Raw genomic sequence first — 15,093 nt, forward strand, 5'->3', positions numbered from 1 at the left:
CTGGAAGTACATATAATAGACAAAATTGATTATTTTAAGAATGTGGCCTTACCAAAAGATTACTATGAGCTTAACTCATGATGGACTTACATGACACTGTTTCTACAGAATTTAAATTAGTAAGAGCAGAGAACTGCATTAGAATGGGCCAAATCCTAACCTCTCCCTCAACTGCATATATATAAATGTGCAACAACTGCTCTGGCTGCCACATGAAGATTGAGACTGGGACTCCACAGATTTCCAGTGCTTCTGAGCTGTGATGCCCATGAGGCTGTTGGGCCTGTTCTACAGGGGCTGCAGAAAATGGAAGAGGGGAACAGAGCTCAGCATCACAGTGAGAAGACCAATTTCTCTTGTTATTCACATCTTGTCCTTAGGGACCAGAATTTTCTTTTCTTTTTTTTTTTTTTTGAGACACAGTCTCACTCTGTTACTCAGGCTGGAGTGCAGTGGTGTGATCTCGGCTCACTGCAACGCCTGCCTCCTGGGTTCAAGCGATTCTTGTGCCTCAGCCTCCTGGGTCTGGAACTACAGGTGCGCACCACCATGCCCAGCTATTTTTTTTGTATTTTTAGTAGAGATGGGGTTTCACCATGTTGGCCAGGCTGGTCTCGAACTCCTGACCTTGACTGATCTGCCTTCTTTGGCCTCCCAAAGTGATGGGATTATACATATGAGCCACTGTGCCTGGCTGGGACCAGACTTTTTAAAAAAAAATTATTATTATTATACTTTAAGTTCTAGGGTACATGTGTACAACGTGCAGGTTCGTTACATAGGTATACATGTGCCATGTTGGTTTGCTGCACCCATCAAATCGTCATTTACATTGGGTATTTCTCCTAATGCTCTCTCTCCCCCAGCTCCCCACCTCCCAACAGGCCCCAGTATGTGATGTTCCCCTCCCTGTGTCCATGTGTTCTCATTGTTCAACTCCCACTTATGAATGAGAACACGCAGTGGTTGGTTTTCTCGTCTTGTGTTACTTTGCTGAGAATGACGGTTTCTAGTTTCATCCATGTCCCTGCAAAGGACATGAACTCATCCCTTTTTTTATGGCTGCATAGTATTCCATGGTGTATATGTGCCACATCTTCTTTATCCAGTCTATCATTGAGGGGCATTTGGGTTGGTTCCAAGACTTTGCTATTGTGAACAGTGCCACAATAAACATACGTGTGCATGTGTCTTTATAGTAGTATGATTTATAATCCTTTGGGTATATACCCAGTAATGGGATTGCTGGGTCAAATGGTATTTCTAGTTCTAGATCCTTGAGGAATCGCCAACACTGTCTTCACAATGGTTGAACTAATTTGCACTCCCACCAGCAGTGTAAAAGCATCCCTATTTCTCCACATCCTCTCCAGCATCTGTTGTTTCCTGACTTCTTAATAATCGCCATTCTAACTGGCATGAGACGGTATCTCACTGTGGTTTTGATTTGCATTTCTCTAATGACAGTGATGATGAGCATTTTTTCATGTGTCTGTTGGCTGCACAAATGTCTTCTTTTGAGAAGTGTCTGTTCATATCCTTCACCCATTTTTTGATGGGGTTGTTTGTTTTTTTCTTGTAAATTTGTTTAAGTTGTTTGTAGATTCTGGATATTAGCCCTTTGTCGGATGGATAGATTGCAAAAATTTTCTCCCAATCTGTAGGTTGCTTGTTCATTCTGCTGATAGATTCTTTTGCTGTGCAAAAGCTCTTTAGTTTAATTAGATCTCATTTGTCAATTTTGGCTTTTGTTGCCGTTGCTTTTGGTGTTTTAGTCATGATGTCTTTTCCCATGCCTATGCCTGAATAGTATTGCCTAGATTTTCTTCTAGAGTTTTTATGGTTTTAGGTCTTACGTTTAAGTCTTTAATCCAACTTGAGTTAATTTTTGTATAAGGTGTAAGGAAAGGATCCAGTTTCAGCTTTCTGCATATGGCTAGCCAGTTTTTCCAGAACCATTAATTAAACAGGGAATCCATTCCCCATTGTTTGTTTTTGTCAGGTTTGTCAAAGATCAGATGGTTGTAGATGTGTGGTGTTATTTCTGAGGCCTCTGTTCTGTCCCATTGGTCTATATCTCTGTTTTGGTACCAGTACCATGCTGTTTTGGTTACAGTAGCCTTGTAGTATAGTTTGAAGTCAGGTAGCGTGATGCCTCCAACTTTGTTCTTTTTCCTTAGGATTGCCTTTGTTATGTAGGCTCTTTTTTTGCTCCATATGAAATTTAAAGTAGTTTTTTTCCAATTCTGTGAAAAAAGTCAGTGGTAGCTTGATGGGGATGGCATTGAATCTATAAATTATTTTGGGCAATATGGCCATTTTCACGATTTTGATTCTTCCTATCCATGAGCATGGAATGTTCTTCCATTTGTTTGTGTCCTCTTTTATTTCCTTAAGCAGTGGTTTGTAGATCTCGTTGAAAAAGTCCTTTGCATCCCTTGTAAGTTGGATTCCTAGGTATTTTATTCTCATTGTAGCAATTGTGAATGGGAGTTCACTCATGATTTGGCACTCTGTTTGTCTATTATTGGTGTACAGGAATGCTTGTGATTTTTGCACATTGATTTTGTATCCTGAGGCTTTGCTGAAGTTGCTTATCAGCTTAAGGAGATTTGGGGCTGAGACGATGGGGTTTTCTAAACATACAATCATGTCATCTGCAAACAGAGGCAATTTGACCTCCTCTTTTCCTAATTGAATACCCTTTATTTCTTTCTGTTGCCTGATTGCCGTGGCCAGAACTTCCAATACTATGTTGAATAGGAGTGGTGAGAGAGGGCATCCTTGTCTTGTGCTAGTTTTCAAAGGGAATGCTCCCAGTTTTTGCCCATTCAGTATGATATTGGCTGTGGGTCTGTCATAAACAGCTCTTATTATTTTGAGATATGTTCCATCAATACCTAGTTTATTGAGAGTTTTTAGCATGAAGGGCTGTTGAATTTTGTCAAAGGCCTTTTCTGCATCTATTGAGATAATCATGTGGTTTTTGTCATTGGTTCTGTTTATGCGATGGATTACGTTTATTGATTTGTGTATATTGAACCAGCCTTGCATCCCAGGGATGAAGCTTATTTGATCGTGGTGGATAAGCTTTTTGATGTGCTGCTGGATTTGGTTTGCCAGTTTTTTATTGAGGATTTTCGTATTGTTGTTCATGAGGGATACTGGCCTAAAATTTTCTTTTTTTATTGTGTCTCTGCCAGGTTTTGGTATCAGGATGCTGCTGGCCTCAAAAATGAGTTAGGGAGGAGTCCCTCTTTTTCTATTGATTGAGATAGTTTCAGAAGGAATGATACCAGCTCCTCTTTGTACCTCTGGTAGAATTTGACTGTGAATCTGTCTGGTCCTGGACTTTTTTTGGTTGGTAGGCTATCAATTATTGCCTCAATTTCAGAACCTGTTATTGGTCTATTCAGAAATTCAACTTCTTCCTAGTTTAGTCTTGGGAGGGTGTATGCGTCCAGGAATTTATCCATTTCTTCTAGATTTTCTAGTTTATTTGCATAGAGGCATCTATAGTATTCTCTGATGGTAGTTTGTATCTCTGTGGGATTGGTGGTAATATCCCCTTTATCATTTTTTATTGTATCTATTTGATCCTTCTCTCTTTTCTTATTAGTCTGGCTAGTGGTCTCGGTCTATGTATTTTGTTGATCTTTTCAAAAAACCAGCTCCCGGATTCATTGATTTTTTGAAGGGTTTTTTGCGTTTCTGTCTCCTTCAGTTCTGCTCTGATCTTAGTTATTTCTTGCCTACTGCTAGCTTTTGAATTTGTTTGCTCTTGCTTCTCTAGTTCTTTTAATTGTGATGTTAGGGTGTCGATTTTAGATCTTTCCTGCTTTCTCTTGTGGGCATTTAGTGCTATAAATTTCCCTCTATACACTGCTTTAAATGTGTCGCGGAGATTCTGGTACATTGTGTCTTTGTTCTCATTGGTTTCAAAGAGCATCTTTATTTCTGCCTTCATTTTGTTATTTACCCAATAGTCATTCAGGAGCAGGCTGTTCAGTTTCCACGTAGTTGTGAGGTTTTCAGTGAGTTTCTTAATCTTGAGTTCTAATTTGATTACACTGTGGTCTGAGAGACAGTTTGTTGTGATTTCTGTTCTTTTACATTTGCTGAGGAGTGTTTTACTTCCAATTATGAGGTCAATTTTAGAATAAGTGTGATGTGGTGCTGAGAAGAATGTATATTCTGTTGGTTTGGGGTGGAGAGTTCTGTAGTTGTCTATTAGGTCCACTTGAAGATCAGACTTTTTAATGTTCTCGGTATAGTATAACTTGATTCAACTGGACCAAAAGGCCCCTGCCTTTAAATTCTGCCTTCTAGATATAAATGAGTGCATGTCTTTCTCTATCCTGTGTTCTAAAGTTCCCTCTCTTTCTCTCACCCCCTCCCTTACCCTTCTCACTTTCTCTCTCTCAATGTAAGGTTAGAATTCATTGTTTCCGAAAGTGCATCAAAATCGCTTTGGGATTCCTGTTACAATGCACATTCCTGCTCACACTCCAGAATTCGGAGAGGGAGCCATGCTGCTATTCTTGAGGTAGCCAAACAGAGGGAACTTTGGCTCTTCCTTCCCCTTTATTTTGGTGGTTTTTTAAGGTCAATGATATTAGCTGCTAGCTCAGCTAGTTTGGTCCTCCACCAAATTTGCTCTGAAGAGTTTGGTGTCAACTTCCACCTTGAGCTCTTGAAGGGAAAAAGGATTGAGCCCATGGGTATTATTAATAGTGATAACGATTAAGAAGGGATTCTGGCATGTTTTCAGGACCGACAACAATAACTCTGGAATAATGTGGTGATATAAGATTACAGCATCATGACATTTCCATGGTAATGCAGTTTTAAACCTTACTGGTGAGATATTGCCTAGGGTAATTGAAGCAACAACTTTAACCTAGGGACACACTATATCTATGTAATCCAATAACAGGATATATTTGAGTGAGGGGAAAATATCTTATATATAGGCCATTCAAGTATGGCTTAGGTGATAAAAGAGTAGGGAAAATGTTGAAATTACTTAAGACTCTATTGTTGCATATAAGACAAACATATATAAGGAAGAACGTTTTCACTGGCAGTAGTTTTAAGTTATGTTTTCAACATGTGGGCCACAAAAGGAAGATGATGATAGACGTTTGTTTTTCTGGGTGTGAGAATATGTGTAAGCAGATATCTTAATAATGTCCTTATGTATTTCTGTTGCTTTTATTTTCTTGTCATCTTCAGTGCTGATTTTGTATATAGTGACCTACAGTATTTACATTTTCTGAAACATCCTGATTTAGGACAGGCCAAGCTATCATGCCTGAACACTGAAACACTGGTTTCAGTTTATCAGAAATTTTGGTTCTGCTAAGGATTAGGTCCCAAAACATTAGCCCTAATTCATTAGCCTAATATGCCTGGGCCCTGTATAGGTACTTTGCATGTATTATCTTAGTCATCGTGATAATCCACTAAAATTGATATTATTGTACCATTTTTCAGATAAGCAAATTTATCTTAAAAATGTCAGATGACTTGCCCAAATCATACAGCTAGACAATGATGAAGCTATAATTAAAACAAGATCTGCTTAGCTCCAAAGCCTGGGCAGCTTGTAACCATTCCTCTAGTTTCAGAGACTAAAAACTTCGGGCTCTATCCTCTACCTTGACCAAGGTCAACTGTATATAACATTTTTCTTTATTTGTAAAGATGACATAATTGACCATGATTACATCATTGTGTGTACTAAAGCAGCTAAGAACAGGATGTGACATGTCACAGGGACAGTATATTTGTGCAAGAATAAAAAGGCAGAGGATAAACAAGCTTTACCAACAATCCTTGTTACCAAACGACCTTCATCCTATATTTTCTATGTTGCAGGCACTTGGCAGGACTCCAATTACAAAATGCAAAGGAACAAAATAAACACCAATATTGCACAATGCTCCTTGGCATACAAAAGAAGAGTAGACATTGTGTGTTGTAGTGAGCCTCGTTGCATAATGGCAATTACTGTTAAAATTACATTTTTTGGCTACCTTTTATACAGAGTTAGTAGCAGATTCCTAAATGGAAATCTGCTAAATGGTGATGAGGCTGCCCTCTAATCTCTTTAGTATTTGATGATCCCATCTAACTTTGACAGTTTAAAATGTCTCTTCGTTTTATAATTTTTTTTTTTTTTTTTGAGACGGAGTCTCGCTCTGTTGCCCAGGCTGGAGTGCAGTGGCACAATCTTGGCTCACTGCAAGCTCCGCCTCCCAGGTTCATGTCATTCTCCTGCCTCAGCCTCCCAAGTAGCTGGGACTACAGGTGCCCACCACCACGCCCAGCTAATTTTTTGTATTTTTAGTAGCGATGGGGTTTCACCGTGTTAGCCAGGATGGTCTCGATCTCCTGACCTCATGATCTGCCTGCCTTGGCCTCCCAAAGTTCTGAGATTACAGGCGTGAACCACCACGCCTGGTCTGTCTCTTCTTTTTAATATTCCTTCAATTTAATATTTAATATTCCTTAATATAGAACCTATAGACTAAGACACCTCAAGTAGCCCTTGATGAGTTACTGTATTATATTACACAATACATAAGCTTGATCTGCTCTGACCAGAATGTAAGCCCCTTGTTTTGTACGTATGAAACGTAAGCTTAACCAGCTCACAAGCTCTTTCAGGGCCAGAAACCATGTACAGCTTCCACATATTTTTATTGATTGATTGACTTTTTGCCTTTTAAATTTGAGTTTTAGAATTTCAAATTCAGAAAGGCGTGGCAGAGATAAGAGAAGGAGCGTCTGAATGCTGAGAAGAGTTTGGCTAGAGATGGTTGGAGAAGAAAGAGGCTGCTGGATGGTCAAACTCCAGGAGATGATCATCTTCCCACTGCATCCCACCTCCACCCTCAATAAAACCTGCACAATCACCATCCTCAATTCCCTGTGCAACTTGGTTCTTCCTGGACGCTGGACAAAGACCTAGGTACTGAGAGGACACTGAGCTGGTTAACACTTAAGCCGTCTGCAGATGGCAAAACTAAAAGAGCACTGTAACACATGCCTACTTGGGCTTTGGGAGTCGCAGGCACCCACCCCAGACGCTACCATGGGGCCAGAGCCCCAGAACACTCGTCCCAGCTCCTGCAACTGCCCATCTGTGTGCTTCCCCTCCCATAAGTGGTTTGAGCATGCAGAGGGTGAACAGACAAGCCACACCCCTGTTACACGTCCTGCAAGGTTGGGGGCAGGGGTATCAGGGAATTCTCCCGTTTCATGAAGACTGAATCTTGAGAATTACCACTGTTCCGTTATTTGATAGGTATGTCACAGAGTAGAAGAGGTTGGGAAATCATGCTTCCAGGAGTCATCACTCAATTTGAGAACAGTTACTACAGAGCTCTGGGAAGAAAAGTAGATTAATTGCTTTGCTTACTTCAAACATTCCTTTTTTGTTCTTTAAACTTGAGTATCTTTACTTTATATCCACCTTAATTCCTTTCCCTACCTGAAGAAGGTGTGGCTTTCAGATAAAGCCATGCCAATCAAAGATTTTTAAATGTGGGGTACTGGGATACTGGACAGGGCTAAGTTGCTAAACTGGGAAGGCCAGAGAAGGTGAGTGAAGTGGGTTAGACTAAGGAAGGGGAGGTTGCCTTCCTTAGTCACACCTGCCAATCACTCAGACTCTGCTAAAAGGGAAGGCCCAGTTGGTACTGTGCTGTCCTCTGCAGGTAGTCACCTGTCCAGGCAGGACAGCCTTGGCAGCCAGTCATTTCCTGGATGCCAAAGCAGGCAGAGGACACATCTCTGGGTCCCAGGAATAGCAAAGCATTTTACATAATGACTTACTTGGTCTCTGTTTCCCTCTCTCAAAAAAGTAACATTTAATTTTTCCTTTCCAAGAAAGTTAGTAAAAGGAGAAAAGGAAAAGGAAAATTAGTATTTATAAAATATTGGCATTTGGTTTTAATGTAGGTATTTATTTTAATGGAAACAGCTACCAAGTCCATGTGCCAAGGGGAACTAACTCACCACACTGGAGGGGAGGTGGCAGAAGCGCTCCTCCATCCTGCTCACTTCGGAACCCTACTGTGTCCTAAACCAGGCTGTGTGCTGGGGTGGGGACAGTTTTGCACATGTGCTGCAGAGCCTAACAGCTTATACATCTATAATGCTAAGGACTAGATTTACTAACCTCTAAGGTCCATAAAATCAAATTAGAAGCTCAGTGAAATGTTTTCTGTAGGCATTAAACAAATATTTGTTGAATTGAACTATCTAACAAATGAAGTCATATATTAGAATTAAGTAATAGTATGTAAGGATGCTTTTGCCTTACCTGTCATGTCTCAATACAGGTGTGGGCAACACGCTTGTCAGAAGCCATCCGAATTCAGCCAGAGTGTGCAGCAGAGGGCCATAATCTGTTTTGATTTCACATCCCTGCATGAATAAGCATAAGAGCTCATACTCTAATGGCAGAGACAACCAACTACACAATTACAACAAAGGGTGATACGTGTTAGGATGAGGGGAATTCACTTTCATCCGTTGCAGCCTTCCTGGGCTTCATGTTCTGCTCTGCTTCCTTCTAATAATTGAACCAAGTTAGAAACACTGGTAAAGGAGAGAGGTTTCCGTCCCGTTGTCCGAAGTTTGGGCCTTCCTTTGGTCTTGTTAGGGCAGTGGTTCCGGAAATTTAATATATGGGGTTGGGAAGCTGGGAATCTGCATTTTATTTTATTTTATTTTATTTTATTTTATTTTATTTTAAGAGAGGGTCTCATTCCTCCATCCAGGCTAGGGTGCAGTGGCACAATCATAACTCACTTTAACCTCAATTTTCTGGGCTCAAACTATCCTCCTGCCTCTGCCGCCTGAGGAACTGGGACTACAGGTGCATGACACTATGCCTGGTTACTTTTTAAATTTTTTTGTAGAGATGGGGTCTCACTATGTTGCCCAGGCTGGTCTTGAACTCTCAGGCTCAAGTTATCCTCCCATTTCACCTCCCTAAAGTGCTGGGTTACAGGCGTGAGCCGCTGTGCCAGGCAGAGTCTGCATTTTCACACAAGCTCCTTAGGGGATTTGGATCCAAGAAGTTTCTAGAACACGTTTTCAGAAACACTGGCCTAGGGACCAGGAAGTGAGGACAAGAGTGGAGAATGACGATAGTGGTATTGAAGATGAGAGGTGCTTGGGTGTGGGAAGTCTTTTCACCGCTTTTTACTTAATTTGGAATTGAGTTTTGCTTGGAGATTTACCTCTTCCCCCAAATCCTTTTTCCCCACTCAATGGGTTTTCTGGTTTCTTTGAAAATGGGCTATGTCTTTTAACCTTTGTACGGTCAGAAAGGTAAAAGTGTCCCTGAAACAGCCTGTCAGGGAAGGCCTCACATACAAAACAGAATATACCTGAATTCAGTGTGTACACCTCAAGGGCAGTCCATTCAGTGACATCTGAATTCAGGGAGCACAACATCAGCAGCAATGTCATCTCTGATTGTGAAGGACAATGCTGTGTGTACATGTTTGGCCTGGTGAGAGAGAGAACATCTTTTGGATATTTTTGCCTTTGAAAGTCATTCATAAGGTTAAAAAAACCTCAGTCACATTGGTTGATTGGAGACAAAACACTAGGTGAGTGACTGAATTTTTTTATTTCAATCAGTTGTCACAGAATGCTGTAAAGAGAAGCTCAGTGCCAGGAGATGTTTTTTCGGCTTAAAATTTTTGGGAACTTACTGCTACTTATGCATAGTTAATTATTTCTCTATCTTGCAAAAACATTTAACATTGGATAAAGCAAATTACCTTCTCACAAATCCGAAAGAAGTGTGTTCATGCATTTGTGATGAGATTCTAAACACTAAACAAATATGTGTTTAAGGATACCGCATGTGCCAGGCACTGAAGAGCTTTAACATGTAAAATAAAATATGTATAGCCTGGGCAACATGGCGAGACCCTATCTCTGCAAAAAATACAAAAAAATTAGCTGAGTATAGTGGTGCATGCCTGTAGCCCCAGCTACCTGGGAGGCTGAGGTTGGAGAATCACCTGAGCCAGGGGAAGTTAAGGCTGCAGTGAACTGTGATGCACTCCAGCCTGGGTGACAGAGTAAGACCCTGTCTCAAAAAACAAAAAACAAAAAACAAAAAAAACCCAAACCAAACATATATGTATTATATATATTATATTTATATATGTAAAGCTAAATTGTCAGAAAACTGCAGCTCACCTCAATAACAGTCCATTGTTCTACTACGATGGCATCATTTCCTTTCCTACTAGAACCTGGAACTCCAGAACCTTCTTCTTCATAGATAAAAAATCCTTCCAAAGATTTAGGCAAATGTTCCCCTGTGAGGAAGAGGATACAATTAAGAAGGGTTGTAAATACTAAGTGGCTCGTAAAGCCATCTAAATCCTTAAATAACCCACATAGGAAACTGAAGGAAAAACATTGCAATTAAAAAACATTTGTTTTGGCGGAATCAATAATATCCTCCTCCTCATGGAAAGTTTTTCTTTCTCCCCAAAGATCAACAGTTTTTTTTTTTTTTTTCACTTCACTGAATTAAAATCCAACTATACACATAAAAACTACAATAGCAAAACCAAGATAAAATAGTGTGGCACAGTGAGAAGCGAGTGGAAAATCAATCTAAAAGGCATCTGGAAGTGATCTTCATTTTGAAATCAAAATTTGGTTGCGGGTCTATCCGTTGTATGCATGTTAATTATACCATTAAGAGAAACAGCATAAAAATGTTAATATTGGAAATTAAAGGCATGATATTAAAATTAATGCTAGGTAAGTTTACTTCAAAAGACCTAAACACAGAACAATTCTTTACCTCATTGATGGGTTAAAAGGGAAAAAAAAGAAAAACAGGGACAGGAAGACCCTAAACAGAAGTCATTGTCAAAAGAATTCCTGCTGGGAAGGAAGTTTTAAGGGAGGGCCTCTTTGACTTTTTCTTGAATAGTTGACAATAACCAGCTGGCCTACACAAACTGATTCTATGGAAGTTCTTTTGTCTCCTATTTTGCTATAGGAGACATTTTTCCCATGGTCATGTGCTGGTTAATTAAACATTTTGGTTTCTGTGCAGCACAATGTCACATTGAAGTTTCTCTGGTTGACAGCTCTCTAAATTCTAAAGGTCTGAAAAGTTTTCAAATGATCTTTTAGGCTTAAAGATAAAAAAGACAAAAGTAATTTTAATGTAATTTTCTGTTTTAATTTTTATTATCAGGCTATAAATTTTAAGAGATAAATCATTATTATTATTATTTTTTAAATTATTATTATACTTTAAGTTCTAGGGTACATGTGCATAACGTGCAGGTTTGTTACATATGTATACTTGTGCCATGTTGGTGTGCTGCACCCATCAACTCGTCAGCACCCATCAACTTGTCATTTACATCAGGTACAACTCCCAGTGCAATCCCTCCCTTCTCCCCACTCCCCATGATAGGCCCCGGTGTGTGATGTTCCCCTTCCCGAGTCCAAGTGATCTCATTGTTCAGTTCCCACCTATGAGTGAGAACATGCGGTGTTTGGTTTTCTGTTCTTGCGATAGTTTGCTGAGAATGATGGTTTCCAGCTACATCCATGACCCTACAAAGGACACAAACTCATCCTTTTTTATGGCTGCATAGTATTAAACCATTATTATTATTTTTTTGACATCATTCATGGTTATGGCAGAACACCATGAAGAATTTGCATTGTTCAGAGTGGTTCCCAAGAACCCAGTAGGCTGGGCGCGGTGGCTCACTCCTGTAATCCCAACACTTTGGGAGGCCGAGGCAGGCAGATCACCTGAGGTCAGGAGTTCGAGACCAGCCTGACCAACATGGAGAAACCCCATATCTACTGAAAATACAAAATTAGCTGGGCATGGTGGCGCATGCCTGTAATCCTGGCTACTTGGGAGGTAGAGGCAGGAGAATCACTTGAACCTGGGAGGTGGACATTGCGGTGAGCCGAGATCGTGCCATTGCACGTCAGCCTGGATGACAGAGCAAGACTTCATCTCAAAAACAAAAGAAAACAAAAAGAAAAATGAAAAACAAACAAAAAAAAACAGTAAAGTTTAGTTTCCTAGTTCAAATTGGTTTTCTAATTACTGTATATATTTCATTTCCTTTAAATGTACTTATTTACCATCACACCAAAGTGACCAGTGGAATCAGATTTGTTTCTGATTGAAAGTTTAGGGCATCACTAGATCATCTTTACAATTGTACATGCCCCAAGTTCCCTTTTAGAGGTATGTGTTTTAAAATTAGTTGTATGCTGTGATAATTACACAGTTAATTATAATCTCCTCCTTTCTTACTTTGGGATTATATAATGTGAAAACTCTGGGCTTTGTGGCTCCAAGTCTGTTTTCTTGCTCTCAGTATTTGAAGACACTAGCACAGTCCTACCTTGCTTTATTGTGCTTTGCTTTACAGTGTTTTGCAGATATTGTTTTTTTTTTTTTTCAAATTGGAGGTTTGTGGCAATCCTGCATTGAGCAAGTCTATTAGTGCCATTTTTCCAAAGGTGTGTACTCACTTCATGTCTTGGTGTCACATTTTAATAATTCTTGCAATATTTCAATGTTTTTCATTATTATTCTGTCTGTTATGGTGGTCTGTGATCAATGATCTTTGATGTTACTATTGTAATTGTTTTGGGCCACCGGGAACCATGCCCATATAAAATGGCGAATTTAATTGATAAATGTTGTGGGAGTTCTGACTGCTCCACTGACTGGCCCTCCCCCCATCTCTGTGCCTCTCCTTGAGCCCCCCATTCCCTGAAATTAGGCCAATGAATAACTCTGAAACAGCCTCTAGGTGTTCAAGAGAAAAGAAGAGTCACAAGTTTCTTATTTTAAATCGAAAGCTGGGAATCATTATTAAGCTTAGTGAGGAAGACATGTCAAAGCTGAGACAGGCAGTGAAGTAGGCCTCTTGTGTCAGTTAGCCAAGTTGTGAATGTAAGGGAAAAGTTCTTGAAGGAAAATAAAAGTGAATGAATGATAAGAAAGCAAAACAGAATTCTTGATGATATGGAGACAGTTTTAATGGTTTGGATAGAAGATCAAACCAGCCACAAGCAGTCTCTTAAGCCAAAGTCTAATCCAGAGCAAGATCCTAACTCTATTCCATTCTATGAAGGCTGAGAGAGGTGAGGAAGCTGTGGAAGAAAAGTTGGAAGCCGACAGAGGTTGGTTCATAAAGTTTAAGGAAAGAAGCTGTCTCTATAACATAAAATTGCAAGGCGAAGGAGCAAGTGCTGATGTGGAAGCTACAGCGAGTTATCTAGAATATCCAGCTAAGAGAATAGATAAAGGTGGCTACACAAAATTACAGATTTTTATTTATTATTTATTTATTTATTTATTTTCAGACAGGGTCTCACTCTCACTCAGGCTGGGGTATGGTGGCACGATCTCGGCTCACTGCAACCTCTACCTCCCCAGGCTCAAGCGATTCTCCTGCCTCAGTGTTCCAAGTAGCTGAGATTACAGGTGCATGCCACCACACCCAGCTAATTTTTGTTTTTTTAGTAGAGATGGGGTTTCACCGTGTTAGCCAGGCTGGTCTCGAACTCCTGATCTCAAATTATCCACCTGCCTCAGTCTCCCAAAGTGTTGGGATTACAGGTGTGAGCCACCGTGCCCGGCCTAAAACTACAGATTTTCAATGTCAGTAAAACAACCTTCTAGTGGAAGATGTCATCCAGGACTTTCATTGCTAGAGAGGGGGAGTCAATGCCGGGCTTCAAAGCTTCATAGGACAGGTTAACTCTCTTGTTAGGGACTAATGCAGCTGGTGACTTTAAGTTGAAGCCAATGCTTATTTACTATTCTAAAAATCCTAGGGCCCTTAAGAATTACGCTAAATCTACTCTGCCTGTGATCTAGACATGGAAAACAAAGCCTGGATGACAGCACATCTGTTTATAGTATGGTTTACTGAATATTTTAAGCCCACTATTCAGACCTACTGCTCGGAAAAAAAGATACCTTTCAAAATATTATGCTTATTGACAACGTACTTGATCACCTAAGAGCTCTGATCAAGATATACAAGAAGATTAATGTTTTCTTTTCTTTTCTTTTTTTTGAAAACGTAGACTTTTAATAACTGCTTTTATCACCAGGTTAAGCCATGCAGTTACGAAGTAGTTAGAAATTTCTGAAAGGGTGTTATAGTTAAAAAAAAAAAAAAAGCTGATTCTTACACATATATTATCTAGCACTTCATGGGGACACTACTGTTCAAAAGGCCCTGACCAAATAACTCCCAAATGAAACACTCAATCCAAGGTTGTTTTCAGCGCACTGCTAATGAAGCTGGGTGCAGAATGCAAAGCCTCTAAAAGGAGAGGACACAAAATCAGGTGAGTAGGGCCATTGGCAATGCTCAGAGCCAGCCAGACTCCAAACAGGGAATCTGGTTTTCTTCTGGGACACTCTACTTGAATTACTGTTTAATTAGTCAACCATAGGTCTTCAAAAGAGACCAATTAGTTAACATGATAAAAAGGTTACTGCATTCTTTGGACTATGTGTCATAATTATAGTTAGCAAATTCTGATAGTTTTTTTTTGTTTGTTTGTTTGTTTTTTTTTTTTTTGAGACGGAGTCTCGCTCTGTCGCCCAGGCTGGAGTGCAGTGGCCCGATCTCAGCTCACTGCAAGCTCCGCCTCCCAGGTTCACGCCATTCTCCTGCCTCAGCCTCCCGAGTAGCTGGGACCACAGGCGCCCGCCACCTCGCCCGGCTAGTTTTTTGTAGTTTTAGTAGAGACGGGGTTTCACTGTGTTCACCAGGATGGTCTCGATCTCCTGACCTCGTGATCCACCCGTCTCGGCCTCCCAAAGTGCTGGGATTACAGGCTTGAGCCACCGCGCCCGGCCATAAATTCTGATCGTTTTAATGAAAATAGCCTCCACCATTTTGCAAGTATGACGATAACTTATTTATCCACAGGGCTTTTAATGTCTGCTGAACAGCAATACATGACTGATAAGCTATAAATGACAGTTTTATGATATAAAAATACTAGTTTTTTTCATTTGTTATTTTTATA

The 15,093-nt window shown here is 40.1% G+C and overlaps 1 protein-coding gene and 1 pseudogene across 2 annotated transcripts in view; both read right to left on the bottom strand.

The window, feature by feature from the left end:
* LOC105468146 (raftlin family member 2) overlaps nucleotides 1–15,093 on the bottom strand; it is a 105,019-nt gene that overhangs the window by 40,048 nt on the left and 49,878 nt on the right. For both annotated transcript variants that reach the window (XM_011718191.3, XM_011718190.3), the window contains exons 6-7: nucleotides 10,234–10,355; nucleotides 8,333–8,436 (exon numbers count right to left, since the gene is read on the bottom strand). In XM_011718191.3, the coding sequence (XP_011716493.2) occupies nucleotides 8,333–8,436; nucleotides 10,234–10,355 (226 nt within the window). The remainder of the gene's footprint in view (nucleotides 1–8,332; nucleotides 8,437–10,233; nucleotides 10,356–15,093) is intronic.
* LOC105481312 (glutamate dehydrogenase 1, mitochondrial-like) overlaps nucleotides 14,681–15,093 on the bottom strand; it is a 3,380-nt pseudogene continuing 2,967 nt past the window's right edge.

Source organism: Macaca nemestrina, chromosome 11, assembly GCF_043159975.1.
Source record: "Macaca nemestrina isolate mMacNem1 chromosome 11, mMacNem.hap1, whole genome shotgun sequence".
NCBI classification, from domain to species: Eukaryota; Metazoa; Chordata; class Mammalia; order Primates; family Cercopithecidae; genus Macaca; species Macaca nemestrina.